This window comes from Mustela putorius, unplaced genomic scaffold (assembly GCF_011764305.1).
Source record: "Mustela putorius furo isolate JIRA1106 unplaced genomic scaffold, ASM1176430v1.1 tig00003845_pilon_pilon_pilon, whole genome shotgun sequence".
Taxonomy (NCBI): Eukaryota; Metazoa; Chordata; class Mammalia; order Carnivora; family Mustelidae; genus Mustela; species Mustela putorius.
The window spans coordinates 63,141,650-63,155,902 of NW_025421998.1; the positions used below are offsets into that span (position 1 = coordinate 63,141,650).

Consider the following 14,253-nt stretch of genomic DNA (forward strand, 5'->3'; position numbering starts at 1 on the left):
TGCAGATAAGCAGTTCTGCTTTTACATGTGGAAAAAGAGAAGCAAAGGAGGTTTTATGTTGTCCCATAAGAGTTAGTCTCCATTATGTCTGCATTAAAGTTACATGACATGGGCAGTGTAAAACATGACTGCAGATGGGGCACAGTATGTAGCCAGACATAACAGGAAGGGATCAAGGAAGTTCTGGCTCCCAGACATTGCTACTGCTTTGGGGTTCCTTGTTTTCAAAATGAAATGACTCTAGCAGGCCCCTGGAAAGAGTCCTGAAGGCATTATATAGATGTGTAATATATATAGTTATTCTACTTTGGTATATATGTTCTCCCCCCCCCCCATCCCCCAAAGCACATTTTGGCTTCTCTCTTGACAGTGATACTGGGCTCTTGGGTGTGCCAGGTATAATTAGAATTCTTTTCCTGAAGAAATTGTTCTGTCAAGAGTGGTTTTGATGTGAATTTTCTCTCTAAGTGTTAAATAATTTTGTGATTAATTGCACCAGAGTAGTTGCGACCATCCATTTCCTCTAGAAAGGGAAGTGTCTGAAGGAAAGGTGATTATATTTGGTAAAAAACTGTAGAACAAAGTCAGTCTGATGAACAAGTAGGCCAATATTTGAGTATTATAAATGACCATTTTTTTTTCTTAGCATAACACTCAGAGTTATTTGAATAAGCCAGATACAGGGACTGTTTTGCCAACTACATAGAGAAAATATCACTGATGGTAGGCAAAGTTACAACCAATTAGACTTTCAGCTAAATTGAAAGCTATTCTAATAGCAAATTTGTAAAGTCTTTAAATACATGTAATTCTTTCCTTCCTTATTATAGGTACATACATGCATGCATTCAAACATATCTCTATACGTCTGGCTTCAGGTTCTTAGATGCATTCACAGCCTGAAGAGTAAGTTGGTAGCCAAACTTACATTTAAGGTTTTTTAAAAAAATTGAAGCTCAATAGAAATATGCCTCTGATAAAAACCCCATGTCTGAATACTGGAGATTATATTTTAAAAGACTGGGGTTTAAATTTAAGGGGAAGTAGTGTTAAATACAGGCATTGCAATTTTTCTTTTTAAAGGTGATTTCCTTAAACTGGTTTCTAAAAGATTTCATATCCACCCCACCACCCCCCCCCGCAAGGTAAAACTTTTCAAGCTGCCAGCATTTAAAGAATAGCCATAATCATTTTATTAAGTAGGAGTATCATCATTTTTCAAAATAATGTTTTCCAAATGTCCTATGAAACAGGTTTACAATTCTTGGGTAGAAAAGAAATTCTGGAGGGTTTCTACAAATCTTAGCAATTGTAGACCATTGCCCTAGTGTATGATATTGTCATTAACTGACCCGAGTTGTGAATTGAGTTATAATGTATTTCCCTTCTTGGGTTCATTAGTGCTTGCAAGCCATTTGTTTCAATTCCTGAAAACATATATATATATACAACCAGTTTCTTTAGCTCTAGGTTCTTGGAGATTTAGGGTAATAATCTTCAAATATATAGAATCAGTAATGTAAGGCCAGTGTTATTCGTTGTGATTAATTTTTTTTTTTTTTTACCACCAATTCAAGTACTACCTATCTGATCCAAGTGAAGTAGAACCACAGTTTTAGCAGTATAGTTTTAGAAGAACATTTATAGTCGAAATTTGTTTGAACACTTAACTCAGCTTTTGGGTGAAATATATAGAAAAGTAGCTTCTCTTCATACATATACAGAATTGTCAAAAGATGAAGGATTTTTTTCCATTACTACATTCAAAGGAAATGGAAATAGGTTTTAGTGTCCTTGTTCTTTCCAGACTGCATCTATTAATCAAGGCTGTAATTTATATATTATAGAGGAAACATATTAGTAGGTTTATTTCTATAATTTGGGGATATATGGAATATATGAAATTGGGAAAAATAATGTTTTGTAATATTTTTTATGGTGATACTGATAGTTGTGGTTTGAGCAGTAGCTTAGATCATGTTACCATAATATTTTGAGTCAAAACATTTCATCATTATAAAGTACAAATACACATGCCTCTAAAACCTCACAGAATGTCAGGAAATAATGCCTTGGGAGCTTTTCTGAAGAGACATCAGTTATAATTTGCATCTAGGATTCCAGGAGAAGTGAATTTAACATCTGTTGGTTATGAGCAAAAAAATGAGCTATGTAAAATTGAATGGATAATAGATTATGTTGAAGAGAATCACAAATATGCTCCACATGCTCTGAAAAAGTATTTAATTGACCTCATATATCAGTATGCTTGCCATTGTTGATGATCTCTCACAATCCTCGTGAATAAGTAGTGCTGGAAAGTATACTCCCAGCTTGGATGTCAAGCAAGCTCACAACTCCAACTGGCATTAACAGAATATGTCGCTAATTCTGGGGATCCTGCTTTGGGATCATGTCCCCAAGCTTTAACTGCTTCTGCTTTTGCTATTTTTAAGCTGCTCACTGACTCCATTTTAAAGAGATAAAGGAATTAATGTGTGGATACATCAAGTAGAGTAGGACGAATTTTAAGTTTTTCATTTCTCTACAGCAGTATACTAAGATAGAGGTTTCAGTATATTACCTTTTATCTTATCCAATCAAAGGTGGAATCCTAGAATATAAGGAGAGAATACTGAAGTTGTAGAATTGCTTTGCTAGATTTTAAGTAGAGAACCTAACTTGCTTTGGTTTCAATTTCATTCTCTGTAAAAATATTGAAAGGGACCATCTTAAAAACTTTAAATTTTGACATAAAACTCTTCATTGTTATTTATTTAATTACATATTTCAATATGCCTATAAAGGTACTGAAAAATTCAGTTGAATGACCATGTAATACTTTTGAAATGTCACTTAACTGTGATATGTAAAGTTAAATGGATGGAGAAAAATTTAATTCATATGAAAGTAATATTCTTAATATTATTGTGTAAAATAACATGAACTTCAGTGGAACTACAGTAGAGCAACTTCTTCCTTCATGCTTATAATTTATTGTGGATTTTTAATTGTAATTTAAATCTTTAATAAGTAAAAATAGCTAAAGATTTAAATTTTTGGTGGTAGAAAAAATATTAGATAAAGTCATATAGTATCTTCCTGATACAGATTTCATATATATATATGTATATATACATATATATATATATATATATATATATATTTGCTCATTTTAGCTGATAGCCTTGGATTAGGGCTATAGCTTTGAAGGTCTTAGTTTAAAGAAGGTTCAGTAATTGAATATAAAATTAAATATACTTTTTTAAAAAACATTCTTTAAAATTTTTAAATTTGAATTCAATTAATTAGCATATACTGTATTATTAGTTTCAGAGGTAGAGTTCAGTGATTCATCAGTCTTATGTAGGACCCACTGCTCATTATATAACCACCCCATTCCTAGCCCCTTTCCCTCCAGCAACCCTCAGTCTCTTTCCTATGATTAAGAGTCTCTTATCATTTGTCTGCCTGTCTGAGTAAATATACTGTTTTGTATAATGTTCAACTGTGATGATTTTAAAGTATGCTATGATATTAAAGGCATACCTGATGCCTACACTCTTTTTTAGGATTTTATTTTTGTCTTGAGCTTTTTGACAATAATATAAAAATATGTATTATGATAATACTTTATAGCTTTTTCAGTTATGCTAAATGAAATGGAGCAAAATTTTAAAATAAGATATATTGTTATTCAAACTATTAATATAGTTCAGATTTTTTTGGTCAAATTTTCTGTCAGGTCTATGAATCTGCATTTCTCTCTTTTTATTTCAGGCATTCCTCGGGTTATCCAATGTAAATTTAGACTTCCCCTGAAATTAATCTGTCTACCAGGTCAGCCTTCAAAAACTGCAAGCCACAAACTAACTATTGATACCAACAAATCTCCAGTTAGTCTTCTCAGTCTCTTTCCAGGTAGGACTTTTGAAGTAACATGCCTGTAATATCAGAAATGTTAAGAATTCAGAATGGAATCCTTCATCAGCAGGTAATGATAGGGTAATTATCAGATAATTGTTAAGTCAGAATATAGAAATGCTTCAAAGAATTTTCTCTCTTGTTTGCATGTTCAAAGGCAAATAGCGTATATCAACAAGGTAATAAGGTATACCTTTTAAGTTTGATTAAAATTATTATAATCATTATTTTGCTTCAGTATTCAGAAGTGAAAACATCAAATGTTTCTTTTTAGACTGTAGAATTTTTTGGCGTGGAATGTAGATATTTGTTTTTCATCTTTATTGTAAGTTTTTGTCTATGTACCTTTTTAAAGTATATTCTGTGTCCCTAAAAAGTAATCTCATAAGTAGATGCTCTTTGTGGTTTTGCTTTCTCCAGCAGCTGGATGGGGTGATTGTTCAATTCTCTGGCTCTGATCCTTTGAAAGGGGCTTCATATATAAGGCTTGAATATCACAGTGAATTTGGGGTAATTTGTGAAGGTGTGACTTTCTCAGGTGTCAGTTTTTTCTTTTTGAGTAGCTTAGAAAAGAGAGAGGTGTTGATTGGATAAAACATCTTTAGTAACCAGGTTTTCTAAGGTGTAGCATCTATTAAGTTTCCTGGTGATGGGATAGAATTAAAAAAAGATCTGGGAATTAAATTAACCTTTTCAAATCCCTTATTAAAAAAATTGGTACTGTTGACTATAATATGGCATTAGTGGGTAGGATTTAGAATACAAAGAGTATTTTCCACAAGGTTTAGAAATTTATGGTAAGTCAACTTTTGTGTTACTACTTAAAGTACTTACAATTTATTTTTCATTGATTTGAAATATTTAAAAAGATTATTTATATCTAACTCAATGAAAAATCTCTAAAATTAAATACTCTTTATTATAATTATTCTATAGTTGTAACTGAATTTGCACATACAAACAGATACAGACTGACAGACACCCACACACTTTGTTAGCAAATAGTTTTATACTGTTTGGTTTCTTTTTCCTTTTCCCTTCCCTTCTCTTTCTTCTCAATTTTCTTATAAAAAAGGTGGAAAGAGTCATTATCCTTACATCTTTTACAAATGTATTAGTTCCTTGGGTCTTCTCTACTGTCCTGGGAATAGAGTTGGAAGTTGCATGCTGCACACTGAATTTATTGGTGCCTTTGAAAAATGTCTAAGACTATGGCTTCGAGTGGATGGTCACTATAGGTGGAAAAAAACAACAGAAATTGAATAGATGCTTTTGGCCTGAGAGGTAGTCTTTGTAAGTTATGGATTACATAAGAAGAACTAAGGAAAGCTCAGATAACTCTTCATTTTCCTCCTGATTTTGGGCTTAGTTGTTTTTATGTTGCAGGTTATTTTAGGCTTATTGGTATATATTTGCTTTTTAATCACTCTAGAATGGGACTCAATGACAAACTAAAAAAATTTTCCCCCAGATCTAGTGTATATGATTCAGCATGTTCTCTTTTGGAGTTTTGGGATGTGCATTCATATTGGAGGCATGATGAAATCCAGTAATTATTTAAAATAAGTACTCTTGTTACTTTTTCACTTTTTCCTTTTAGAGAGTGCTTTCCACTCTTGGTATGTATAAAACTTTCTTTGTTGGTGTCAGATAAAGTTGCTCTTGTGAATCTGTTTTTTAGCTGAAATAAACAAATTAATGAGCTTCATAGAGAAGAAAAAAACTAGCTTTATTGTGCATCTTTCCCTATTTTTTTAAAATTTTGGTTCTTTGAACAAATATAGGTATATTAAAATAACTTTAATTTTTCTTATTACAAAAGAAATGTGAAATTTAGAAATGGACAGCCAAAGGAGGAAAACAGAAATTACTGGTAATTCCACCATCCAGCAATATCTACTCATGTTTCATGACGCTTGCCTAATCTTTACAAAACTATTTTTCATTACCCCTCAAGGATTCTACTTTGCATAATGCTGTGAAGTATTTTTCTATATAATTAGATATTTTTATTACTTGATTTTAAGAATTGCATAATATTCTGTCATAAACCCATACTATAAAATCATTTGTCCAGCATTATGTTTCTGACATACATGTTGTTTTCAGTTTATCAATATTGTAAATATATTGTAGCAATACTCTTCCAAATTTATTATTAATTCTTTGATCAATATCTAAAAGTAGAATTATAGGGGCACCTGGGTGGGTCAGTTGTTAAGCGTCTGCATTCAGCTCAGGTCATTATCCCAGGGTCCTGGGATCTGGCCCTGCATTGAGCTCCCTGTTCTGCGGGGAGTTTGCTTTTCCCTCTCCCACTCCCTCTGCTTGTGTTCTCTCTCTCACTGTGTCTCTCTCTGTCAAATAAATAAATAAAATCTTAAAAAAAAAATTAAAGTGGAATTAAAGAGTCAGACAAAGGATAAGAATAGCCCTATCAGGTAACCCTGTCAACAGTATTTGAATGGAGGTATCTAGTACCCCAAATTCTTGCCTTTAGAAAATATTGTAATTATAGAAAGCTTTAATATGCTTAATGGCTTTATATTTACTTATGTATGTAATAAATAACCATCTGGGGTGCTTTTGCTGAATGTTACTTAAGCACTAAGTAACATTTATACTATATATATATCGTGTATGTGTGTATGTGTGTGTATACATATGTGTGTGTATGTATATATATATATATATATTTATATATATAAAATATTACTCAGCCTCCCCCAAAAGTGAGGCCCAGAAGTGGCAATATAAGCTGGTATAGTGGTTTATGAATGTTACCAAGACCCAGCTTTTATCTTTCTTTACACTGTGCCTTCTCTAGTATGTTGGTTGGCACATTACAATAAACTGCTTCAAATTCAGTCATGATTCCTGACTGCAAGGCAAGAGGTATAACAATCACTATAATTTTTATCAGAAAGGCATGTTTCTATAATATTCTTTTTAAGAATTAAAAAAAATTTTTTATAAACATATAATGTATTATGAGCCCCAAGGGTACAAGTCTGTGAATCGCCAGGTTTACATATTTCACAGCACTCAGCATATCACATACCCTCCCCAATGTCCATAACCCCACCACCCTTTCCCGACCCCCTCTCCCCAGCAACCCTCAGCCTGTTTTGTGAGATTGAGTCTTTTATGGTTTGTCTCCCTCCCGATCCCATCTTGTTTCATTTATTCTTTTCCTAGCCCCCAAGCCCCGCCCCCATTGCATCTCCACTTCCTCATATCAGGGAGATCATATGATAGTTGTCTTTCTCCGATTGACTTATTTTGCTTAACATAATATCCTCTAGTTCCATCCACGTTGTCGCAAATGACAAGATTTCATTTCATTTGATGGCAGCATAGTATTCCATTGTATATATATACCACATCTTCTTTATCCATTCATCTGTTGGTGGACATCTAGGTTCTTTTCATAGTTTGGAAACTATCCATTGGAAACTATCCATTTGGAAACAATCCATTGGGCATTGGGCATTGTGGACATTGCTGCTATAAACATTCGGGTGAATGTGCCCCTTCAGAGCATCACGTTTGTATCTTTGCAATTGCTGTGTCATAGGGTAGCTCTATTTTCAGCTTTTTGAGGAAACTCCACGCTGTTTTCCAGAGTGGTTGCACCAGCTTGCATTCCCACCAACAGTGTAGGAGGGTTCCCCTTTCTCCGCATCTTGGCCAGCATCTGTCATTTCCTGACTTGTTAATTTTAGCCATTCTGACTGGTGTGAGGTGATATCTCATTGTGGTTTTGATTTGTATTTCCCTCATGCCGAGTGATGTGGAATGGAGCATTTTCTCATGTGTCTGTTGGCCATCTGGATGTCTTCTTTGCAGAAATGTCTGTTCCTGTCCTCTGCCCATTTCTTGATTGGATTATTTGTTCTTTGGGTGTTGAGTTTGCTGAGCCTTTTATAGATTTTTGGATACTAGCCCTTTGTCTGATATGTCATTTGCAATTATTTTCTCCCATTCTGTCAGTTGTCTTTTGGTTTTGTTGACTGTTTCCTTTGCTGTGCAAAAGCTTTTGATCTTGATGAAGTCCCAATAGTTCATTTTTGCCGTTGCTTCCCTTGCCTTTGGCGATGTTCCTAGGAAGAAGTTGCTGCAGCTGAGGTCAAAGAGCTTGCTACCTGTGTTCTCCTCAAGGATTTTGATGGATTCTTTTCTCACATTGAGGTCCTTCATCCATTTTGAGTCTAGTTTCATGTGTGGTGTAAGGAAATGGTCCAGTTTCATTTTTCTGCATGTGGCTATCCAATTTTCCCAGCACCATTTGTTGAAGAGGCTGTCTTTTTTCCATTGGGCATTCCTTCCTGCTTTGTTGAAGATTAGTTGACCACAGAGTTGAGGGTCTATTTCTGTGCTCTCTATTCTGTTCCATTGATCTCTGTGTCTGTTTTTGTGCCGGTACCATACTGTTTTGATGATGACAGCTTTGTAATAGAGGTTGAAGTCCAGAATTGTGAGGCCACCAACTTTGGCTTTCTTTTCTAATATTTCTTTAGCTATTCGAGGTCTTTTCTGATTCCATATAAATTTTAGGATTATTTGTTCTATTTCTTTGAAAAAAATGGATGGGATTTTGATAGGGATTGCATTAAATGTGTAGATATGCTTTAGGTAGCATAGACATTTTCACAATATTTGTTCTTCCAATCCATGAGCATGGAACATTTTTCCATTTCTTTGTGTCTTCCTCAATTTCTTTCATGAGGACTTTATAGTTTTCTGAGTATAGATTCTTTGCCTTGTTGGTTAGGTTTATTCTTTGGTATCTTATGGTTTGGGGTGCAGTTGTAAATGGGATGGACTCCTTAATTTCTCTTTTTTCTGTCTTGTTGTTGGTGTAAAGAAATGCAACTGATTTCTGTACATTGATTTTATATCCTGACACTTTACTGAATTCCTGTACAAGTTCTAGTAGATTTGGAGTGGAGTCTTTGGGTTTTCCCCATAGAGTATCATATCATCTGCAAAGGTGATAGTTTGGCTGTTTCTATAATATTCTTTGGAAATATCTACTTAGGTCTCAGTAGCCATAATAGTGTCTGTGTAGCTTCCTCTGCTGTAAAGGAGGCTGAGAAATAATACAGATGGACTAAGGGAAAGGGGGAATAGATGTTAAATTAGCTGACCTTCAGAGTATGCCATGATACCAGTACCTTTACACAAAATTTTACTTAAATGGAATAACAAATAGCATGCCAGTATAAGTCTTTTATGCTACTAAAATATATGGCTATTTTTCTTGTCAGTAAATTTATCTTTTAATGATTACATAACATCCCCTTGTTTGAAGGTTCTGGGTATGTAGTTATTTTTTAATTTTTTATTTATTTGTATTTATTTATTTATTTGGTTCTTCTGTTTCTCTTTAGAGAAATTCCTTGAAGATAAATGAGTGAGTTAAAGAGTATGCACATTTGAAACTTTATTTAAATGCCAACCTTCCCTCCAGATTAATTGTATCAGGTGATGTGCCCAGCATCGGGGTTCATTACAAGGGCAGCAGCTGGATTTTGGAAATTTTTTGACAAAGATGAAATATGACATCCCTTTTTAAAATTTGCATTTCTAAATTGTTAGCATAGGCATTTTGTGATTTTCATTAACTACTTGTATTATTTTTTAATACATAAGGGTTACATTTTTATGTAGTAAAATTTAATTTTATTAATTGCTTTCTTTCTAGTTTCAAATTTCATGTTGTGCTTAGAATGGCCTCTATTAAGATTATAAGATATTTAGTTATATTTTCTTCTGGCACATTTTAATATATTCTTTAGTTCTCAAACACAGCTCTAGTGTATATTTTTTGCTTTAAAAAAGGTAAATGTATTGGTGGACACCTGGGTGGCTTGGTTGGTTAAGTGACTGACTCTTGGTTTCGACTCAGGTCATGATCTCAGGGTTCTGATATGGAGCCCCATCTTGGGCTCCATGCTCAATGAGGAGTCAGCTTGAGGTTCTTTCCCCTTTCATTTCCTTCCCCCTCTGCTCCTTCCTGCCCCCCACCTATCCCTACCCCAATAGCATGTGTTCCCTCTCTGTCTCTTTCTCAAATAGATAAATAAAATATTTTAAAGAATATTGGAATATAACTTATATTCAGATGTTTAAAGTATACAGTTTGATCAGTTTGGATATTTGTATATACCTGTGAAACCATCTCCACAAGTACAATGCTGAAAATATTCACTATCCTAAAAAATTTGCTTGTGTCCCTTTATAACCCATTTTACCCCATTCCCAGGCAACCACTGGGTTGGTTTTATGTCACTATAGATTAGTTTGCATTTTCTGGAATTTTATGAAATGGAATTATTCAGCATGTACTCTTTTTTGTCTGCCTTCTTAGTCATTTATCAGATTATATGAATTACACATATTTTCTCCAAGTCTGTGGCACTTCTTTTCATTTTTGTAACAGTGTCTTTGGAAGAGCCGAAGTTTTTAATTTTGATAAAGCCCATCAATTTTTTTCTTTTAGAAATCATGATTTTAACATTATATCTAAAGAATCTTTGCCTTAAGTGTACAAAGCTTTTATCCTATGTTCTTGTCTAGGAGTTTTCTAAATTTACATGTAGGTATTTTTTTTTTCATATTTTGGTATTTATGGTGTGAGATAAGGATAAAATTCTTATTTTTACATATGGGCATCTAATGTGCAACACTACTTTTGAAAAAACTAGCCTTTTACACTGGATCACCTTTGCAACTTTGTTGAAAATCATCTGACTATGTATCATAGGACTATATAAACCATCTGAAAAACTGTATATATTTCTGTTCTCTTCAGTTTATTCCATTGATCTGTTTGTCTTTGCCCTCCAGTATTGCTATATACCAATAGTATAGTGTCCTAATTACTATAAATATGTATGTCCAGAAGTCAGGGAGTATAATTTCCCCAGCTTCATCCCTCTAGTCTCAGTGTTGTCTTGGATATTCTAGATCCCTTGCATTTTCATATGAATCTTATAATTAGTTTGTCAATTTAAAATAACACCTTCTGAGAGTTTGATTGGAATTTGGATTGCATTAAGTCTGTTGATCAACTTAGAGAGAAACAACATCTTAACAATATTGAATAGGGTACAATTTGCTCTATTTATCCTAATTTGTTAAGGTGAAAGTAGAGACCTTCATTTATTTAGGACTTATTTCATTTTTCTCAGTGAGAGTTTGTAGTTTTCAGTGTACACATCTTACAAATATTTTATCTGATTTATAGCTAAGTATTTAATATATTTTGATGTTACTGCAAATTATATTGTCCTATTTCAATTTCAAATAGTGCTTTTCTAGTACAGGCAAACTCATTTTATTGTGCTTTGAATTATTGTGCCTTGGAGATACTGCATTTTTTACAAATTGAAAGTTTGTGGCAACTCTGGGTCAGGCAAGTCTATTGGTACCATTTTTCCAACAGTATTTGTTCACTTCATGTCTCTGTGTCAAATTTTGGTAATTGAAAATTTTTATTATTGCTATATTTATTATAATCTATGATCACTTATCTTTGATGTTACTATTGTAATTGTTTTGGGGTATCATGAACCACCCCTATATACGGTGGCAAACTTAAGTGATAAATATTGTGTGTGTTCTGACTGCTCCGCTGGCCATTCCTCTGTCTCTATATCTCTTCTCAGGCCTACCTATTTCACGAGACACAACAGTATTGAAATTAGGCATATTAATAACTCTACAGTGGCCTCTTAGGGTTTAAGTGAAAGAAAGAGTCAACGTGTCTCTCACTTTAGACCAAAAATTAGAAATGATCAAGCTTAAGAAGAAAGGCAGTCTCACAAAAGCAGAGATAGGTCAAAAGCTAGGCCTCTTGCAGCAAATAGCCAAGTTGCAAATAGAAGGGAACAGGTCTTTTTTTTTTCTTTTTTTTAAAAGATTTTATTTATTTGACAGAGAGAGAGAAATCACAAGTAGGCAGAGAGGGAGGCAGAGAGAGAGAGAGGAGAGGAAGCAGGCTCCCTGCGGAGCAGAGGGCCCGATGCAGGGCTCGATCCCAGGACCTGGGATCATGACCTGAGCTGAAGGCAGAGGCTTTAACCCATTGAGCCACCCAGGTGCCTCAAGGGAACAGGTCTTGAAGGAAATTAAATGTCTACTCAGTGAACACATGAGTGATAAGAAAGTGAAACAGCTTTATTGATGATATGGAGAAAATTTGAGTGGTCTGGGTAGAGCACCAAATCAGCTACAACATTCCTTAAGCCAAAGCTTAATATGGGGCCAAGTTCTAACCCTTTTCCATTGTATGAAGGCTGAGAGAGGCATGGAAGCTACAGAAGAAAAATTTGGTTTAGCAGTGGTTGGTCCATGAGGTTTAAGGAAAGAAGTCATCTCCACAAAGTGGAAACAGCAAGAGCTGATGTAGAAGCTGCAGCAAATTTTCCAGAAGATCTAGTTAAGATAATTAATGAGGGTGGCTAAAAGAAACAACAGATTTTCTGTGTACACGTAACAGCCTTGTTTTGGAAGAAGATGCCATCCAGGACTCTCATAGCTATGGAGGAGAAGTCAATGCCTGGCTTCAAAGCTTCTTAGGACTGGCTGGCTCTCTTGCTAAGGGCTAATGCATCTGATGATTAAGTTGTAACCAGTGTTCACTGACTGTTCCAAAAATCCTAGGACCCTTAAAAATTATGCTAAATCTACTTTGCCTGTGCTTTATGCATTAAACACAAAGCCTGGATTACAGGACATCTGTTTACAACATGACTTAATATTTTAAACCCACTGTTGAGAACTACTTTGCTCAGAAAAAAAATAATTCCTTTCAAAGTATTACTGTTTATTGGCAGTGCACCTGGTCACCCAAGAGCTCTGATGGAGATAGACAATGAGATTAATGTTGTTTTCGTCTGTGCTAACACAGTATCCATTCTGCAGCCATCGATCAAGGAGTCATTTCAACTTTCAAGTCTTATTATTAAAAAAATCCATTTCTTCAGGCTGTAGCTGCAATAGAGAGTGATTTCTCTGATGGATCTGGGAAAAGTAAATTGAAAACCTTCTGGAAGGAATTCACTATTTCAGAAACATTGTGATTCATGGAAAGAGGTCAAGATACCAAGATGAGCAGCAGTTTGGAAGAAGTTGATTTCAGCCCTCACAGGTGATTGAAGAGATTCAAGACTTCAGTGGAGGGTGTAACTGCAGATGTGGTGGAAACAGCAAGAGAACTGGAATTAGAAGTGGAGTTTGCAGGTCTGACCGAATTGCTGCCATGTCATGATGAAGGGACCCTTATAAAGGATAAGAAGTTGCTTCTTTTTGAGGAGGAAAGAAAATGGTTTCTTGAGATGGAATCTGTTCCTGGTGAAGATGCTGTGAGGTTTGTTGAAATAACAAAGGATTTAGAATATTGTACAAATTTAGTTGATAAGGCAGGGGAGGGTTTGAGAGGATTGACTCCAATTTTGAAAGTTCTCCTGTGGGTAAAATTCTATCAAGAAGCATCACATGCTACAGAGAAATCTTTTTTGAAAGGATGTTGCCTTATTTTAAGAAATTGTCAGAACTCTCCAAACCTTAAGCAACCTCCCTCCTGATCAGTCAGCAGCCATCAACATTGAGGCAATACCCCCCACCAACAAAAAGTTAGAACTTGCTGAAAGCTCCGATGATGTTTAGCACTTTTTAGCAATAAAGTATTTTTTATTTAAGGTTTGTACATTGTATTTTTATATACAATGTTGTATAATTAATAGACTGTAGTATAGGGTAAACATAAATTTCATATGCACTGAGAAACCAAAAAATTCATTTGACACTTTATTGTAATATTTGGTATATTATGGTGGTCTGGAACCAAACCCACAATATCTGTGAGGTATGTCTGTACATAGAAATACAATTAGTTTTTATATATTGCTCTTGTATTATGCAACATTGCCAAACTACAGATTTTCTACAGATTATGTTACCTGCAAGTGAAAACCATTTTACTTCTTCCTTTCCAATCGAGGGATTCTTAGTCTTTTATCTAAGCTAAAACTTCTAGGACAATGTTGAATAGGAATGGCAGAGTGGATATTCAGGCTTTCACCATTAAGTATGTTTTAGTTGTAGGTAGGTAGTCTGTAGATGTCCGATACCATTTGAGGAAGTTCCTTCTATACCAAGTTTGCTGAGAGTTTGTTCTATATTAGATTTTTTTCCAATGCTTTTTCTACATCAGTTGAGATCTTTTAAATCATTTTCTTCTTTAGGCTGTTTATAGGTAGATTACACTGATACATTTTTTTATTTCTTAAATTTAAGAATTTCCTTTATTTTACTTTTATT

The 14,253-nt window shown here is 34.4% G+C and overlaps 1 protein-coding gene across 3 annotated transcripts in view; it reads left to right on the forward strand.

Moving 5' to 3' along the window:
* BBS9 (Bardet-Biedl syndrome 9) overlaps nucleotides 1–14,253 on the forward strand; it is a 447,161-nt gene that overhangs the window by 197,782 nt on the left and 235,126 nt on the right. For all 3 annotated transcript variants that reach the window (XM_045062860.1, XM_004762629.3, XM_004762628.3), the window contains one exon: nucleotides 3,781–3,921. In XM_045062860.1, the coding sequence (XP_044918795.1) occupies nucleotides 3,781–3,921 (141 nt within the window). The remainder of the gene's footprint in view (nucleotides 1–3,780; nucleotides 3,922–14,253) is intronic.